At 39.6% G+C, this 5,135-nt stretch overlaps 1 protein-coding gene across 1 annotated transcript in view; it reads right to left on the bottom strand.

The window, feature by feature from the left end:
* Positions 1 to 1,275: 1,275 nt before the first annotated feature.
* Positions 1,276 to 5,135, bottom strand: part of b3galt1b (UDP-Gal:betaGlcNAc beta 1,3-galactosyltransferase, polypeptide 1b) — a 39,339-nt gene continuing 35,479 nt past the window's right edge. Inside the window, exon 2 of the mRNA XM_068329712.1 lies at positions 1,276 to 3,646. Within this exon, the coding sequence (XP_068185813.1) occupies positions 2,426 to 3,415 (990 nt within the window). The 5' untranslated portion in view covers positions 3,416 to 3,646 and the 3' untranslated portion in view covers positions 1,276 to 2,425. The remainder of the gene's footprint in view (positions 3,647 to 5,135) is intronic.

The raw sequence follows: 5,135 nt of genomic DNA, 5'->3' as shown, positions 1-5,135 counted from the left end.
AGGAGCAACAATAAAGAATTAGTATTATTTACATGTGGTGTGGGGTGTTTACTATTAGCTCTTATAATATACTGAATTATAACTATATTTATCCTGCAGCTACACTAAATCTATAATTATGTGGAGTAATTTTTTTTGTAAAATGATTTCAATATTGGCCATTCACTACTGTAAATTTTTTTTTTTAGGTATATCAATGTTATAAATAAACAGGCTTCAAGCAACTTTACAGTCTGTACACAGCATGTGACACTGTTATTAAATTCTCTGTTTGGATAAAAAAGAACTGAAAAAAAATCCTCTTACAGGGACAAAAATGGAAAACAGGAAAAGCAACATGTGGGGCTTCCCTTTTCACCCAAGAGATGTTTTCTGCAGGAATAAAAAAAATCACTGTGAGGCATGAGCAGTAAACTGCTTCTGCTGAATAAATTTGGCTGCGACATCAATAAGAAAACTAGGATTGTGTTCACTGTGAAGTGACACCACACAGTTTCTGAAAGAAGCAATTACACCTTAAGACCCTAAAAAAAATGTAATATATAAAAAGCTCAAACTAAAACCAACAAGTGTTGCTACATCACTACTGTGTTGTCGGTCTTGTCTCAGGAATTTAGTCAAATTTAATCCACTTTTGACCATCTTTTGTTTACACCTGATAACATGGACTTTGAGATGAACTTGACTTTTATTCTTGTACTGCAATTTTAAATTTATAGCCAATATCCTTGAATAAATGAAAACAATGTAGCCACAAGAGGGCACATGCCAGTGTCTTATTGTGCCAGTCCCAAGCCCGGATAAATACAGAGGGTTGTGTCAGGAAGGGCATCCAACGCAAAACTTTTGCCAAATCAAACATGCGAATCAAACCTATGACTTCCATAACGGATTGGTCGAGGCCCGGGTTAATAACGACCGCCATCGGCGCTGTTGACCTACAGGGTCCAGGTGGAAATTGGACTACTGTTGGTCAAAGGAGAGGAAGAAAATGTGTTCATAGGAAGAGAGAGAAGAGGAAAGCCAAGAGTATAGTTAGTGGTGACCCCTGAAGGGAAAAGCCAAAAGGAGAAAAGAAGAAGATCCTTCAGTAAATTAAAAACAATCACCTTAAAATTCAAACATAAAGACATAAACTTAAGAAACTCTGATAAATGCAACTTAAAAAAAGCAAAAACAAAAGCAATTATTTGCTTTTAGTATTCAAGTATTTGCTTTTTAATATAAAAAACATACATTACATGACAACAACCCCTTGTGGGATAGACGCTTTCACAGTAAATGTCACATCAGGTTGTAATAATAGAAAACTTCAAAAAAATAAAATTAGCCACATTTTCTGGGAAACAAACTTTGATATCAGTAGCAGTGCTTCAGTAATCATTGATATCATAGATTATACATCCAGTTTGTAATAGTCATCACCACATTGGACTCCTACGCCCACAACATTGTTCTGTACTGTATTTCTGCTGATGAGCTGCTGATGCACAGCATACATAATAACCTGGAGCAGCTGCTGCAGTAATGAGGAGATGCAGTAAAACAATGCAATCATAAAAATCTCAAAGAGGGCGATGAAAACAAAAAAGCATCTTCAAACCCAAGTATTCATCTGACATCAGAGAAAAGAGGCAGTGAACTTAAGATGACATCTGAAAAAAAAAAAAAAAGAAGAAAAAAGACAGTAAAGATCATTCAGTGAGTTTCGTTTCAAGGTTTTCTTACTAAGCTAAAGAAAAATATAATTTGGACAGTATTTGTTTGGAGAATTTCAGCTTCATATCTGCGGCTCAAGATAAAGACAGCAGCGTGGGTGTGCATTAGTTTTCCCTCAACAGTCAGCATGGTTTTGTTGTGGAATAAGATTAACAGTTTAATTCTCTCATTTGTTAAATACTTCTTGTTGTAGATAAACCTATTTAATACCTCATTGATTCTCTTTCAACTTTTGCTCTTGCATGTAGATCATTGTTCTTAATCAGCAACCACGCACTTGCTATAGATTTAGTATCTTGCTCAAGGACACTTAAAGAGGGAATAAAGTAGTCTTGTAAGAGCTTGAATCAAGGTCGTCGGGTTTAAACACCATCTCCACCATTAGGCCACAAGACTTAGTGCTTAATGCTCATCAACACTATGTTTACAAAAATATCTGCTTAAAATAGACCTGGAATACATGAACAAAATGCCTTCAGTAGCAACACCACTGTTTGATGCGTGAGAATGCGTTCTTTACAAGCCTCATGCATTCATTAACAATCGTGAGGTGCAATCAGCAGAAAGAGACAGAAATGATGCTAATGAAAATATCCGTCTAGAAGTTGAGACTTGCAAGAGCCCTCGATGTTTTTAGATGACTCATTGTGACTTTTGACAAAGAGTAAAAGTAAAATAAACACCGTCCAGTGGTCCTCAGGTCCCTCTAACATCTCAAGTGCTTCTTGCTTGACATGTCATTCCAAATGCGGTGCATCTCCTCTGGGGAGATCTGGTGCACAGTGATAACTCGTCTATACCTGCACAGACTGTATGCCATTTTCCAGTGATTAAAACCACTGTTCTGATACGGGTGTATACCCAGTTTCCGCAGACACAGTCCCACATACACATCCTCCAGGTGTAACAGTCCTGTGTGCAGTGAAGTCTTGTAAATCAGCTCAGCTACGTCGGCTGAGAACACGTAGCCAGTGCCTGAACAGAACGGTGGGTATTTACTGTCAGGATACAAGTCCCTGGGCATGTACCACTTACTGCGCATGTCCCTTATGGGTCCGCCATTTATGACATAGCCAGTAAAGTATCTCCTCCTGGGCTTGGTGGTGGGCTTCAGGAGTTTATAGATCAGATTGTCCATGTTGACAAAGATGTCGCTGTCTGTCTTCATGATATACTGCGCTTTGGGGCAGAAAGTAGCCACCCACCGCATGCCCATCATAGTCTTGAGGGTGAGGTTGTGGTAGGAATCGATAAAATTCTCCACCACAATGTCATGGAAGATCTGGCTCTCCTGCTCCACCATCTGGTTCAGAACGCTGTCCGTGTTCCTGCCAAGCAGAAAGATGGTGAGAATACGGACGTCGGCGAAGGTGCTCTCGTCCCCCCAGGTTTCCCGGATGGCCTGCCGTGCATCGAACTCCTTGTGTGTGGTGCTAATGAGGATGACCAGGAAGGGACTGTCGCTTTCACACTTCTTTGGCTCATTGATGACATAGTCAAAGGCATGTGGGTTCAGAGGGCGGGTGCGAATGTTGGTGAAGGTCATGTTTTTGTGGGGCTTCGCTGTCTTACGTATTGGAATGGACATGTGGCCCACATAAGTTGAAGTTGGGCGAGATATGCTCAAGTACCACAGAGCACTTGCCCAGCACACAACTGTTAACAGATACAAACATGACACTTTTGAAGGCATCATGCTAGAATAGGTGTAGCCTGGTGAGCTGGATCTTGTGAGGCTTTCTTTCCATTAGCGATGTTTCATCCATTGAGACAGCCTGAAGCTGCTCCGGCACGCACTTTGACATTAATTGTCAGTAATGGATTACTTTAGAGAGAAGAAAGGCTGCCTGCGCTCTAATGCAGTGCACTTTAAAATCATATAGATGTCCAATTTCTTTCGGGAAACTTTTTGCTTCTCCATTTACATCTGAAAGAGAGAGAGAGCAAAAGAAATTGTACATTAATATAAATTACATATATCAGACATGCCCTAAAAATGTATTTTTGAATAAATCATGAGGGAAATCATTGCAGTTTTTTCAAATCCAAAAGAAACTGCAATGGCTACTCAACTAAGTATAAATCACACGGCACGCAACTTCATTATAGCAGCAACATAAACAAACGAGGAGCTGTATAATGTTATGTTATATTTAAACAATAAAATAGCTATTACTGTAGACATACTGAAGAGTCAGGTCAAAATAAGCACATAGATACCAAATAAGGAAAGCACATGTACTAAATCAATATCTTATACAGTATATTACAAAAGGGGTTACAATACACATAATCAAGGATCCTGCGGTATCAGTAATCCAGCAATAGTGACACATCTTTGCTTCCTCTGATATCATTCATTAAGAACGTTTTTATTCAGTGGCAGCACACCTTTGCTTTTGTCTAACACCAGCCAAATCTGAGATAATGTGACAATGACTTTCATTTTAAGGCCGTCCTCACATTCAGTTATGAATAAAAAAAAAATCCTAAGAAACTGATCATGCAATAATCAAGATTTTGGATGAAGGCCAAAGAGGACCCATCGGCCCACCAACTGTAATGGAAATCCATTGATTTGTGTGTGTGTGTGTGTGTGTGTGTGTGTGTGTGTGTGTGTGTGTGTGTGTGTGTAATCCTGCTACGAAATAACCTTTACTAACATCACTTTTCAACTACTGGCAGGAGCTGAATGAGTTGCCCACACCTGTACATAAGTGTTACCGATTCAGCTGAGGATGCAGTGACACAATTTCAAAGACATGATCCAGAATGAGGCTTCACATGGGTTTACATGATCCATGAAACTCTGGTTCAGTGTGGCGCTGGAAGAATTCTGTTTGACAGTTTGATATGGTGCAAAAGGGAGACTGTGCAATGATAAGCCTTTCCCTGGGGCGATATGTTTCCTTACTATACTGTCAGCCTATTACTGAGCTGACAGAAATTTGGCATGCCTATTGTTTTCTTTTTTGAGCGGCCATTCTGCAGTGTGATCAATAAAATGGCATTTATTTGTGATTTTGTGCAGATGGTTGAACAGCTATAGCGCACGACAGCCCTGTTGATCATGTATCCTGACTTCTGAAGCTCTCCCTTTATTCTTTTTATTTCATTCAGGGAAGGCTGAACAGCTGATGCGCGTCACAGGAGTGAATGCTTTGCAAATCTATCTCTATTTCCATTCTTAAAGCTACAGAAGAGCAAATCCCGGCCTGTGCATATAAATGTCGCTGTAATGACAATGGCTAGAAATCCATTTAAGGACGGAGATCATCCTCTGCAGTCAATATGAACAGGAAAAGGTTAAATAGATATATTTATAGAGATGAGGTAATGTCACACTAATTAGTGCTGGACTTTCATTCACACGTAAGTGGAACACACACCCTGTCCCTCACATTGACCACAGTATT

Source organism: Antennarius striatus, chromosome 12 (assembly GCF_040054535.1).
Source record: "Antennarius striatus isolate MH-2024 chromosome 12, ASM4005453v1, whole genome shotgun sequence".
Lineage (NCBI taxonomy): Eukaryota > Metazoa > Chordata > Actinopteri > Lophiiformes > Antennariidae > Antennarius > Antennarius striatus.
Note: the sequence above shows the minus strand (reverse complement) of the source record. Positions and strands in the feature narration are given on the sequence as shown.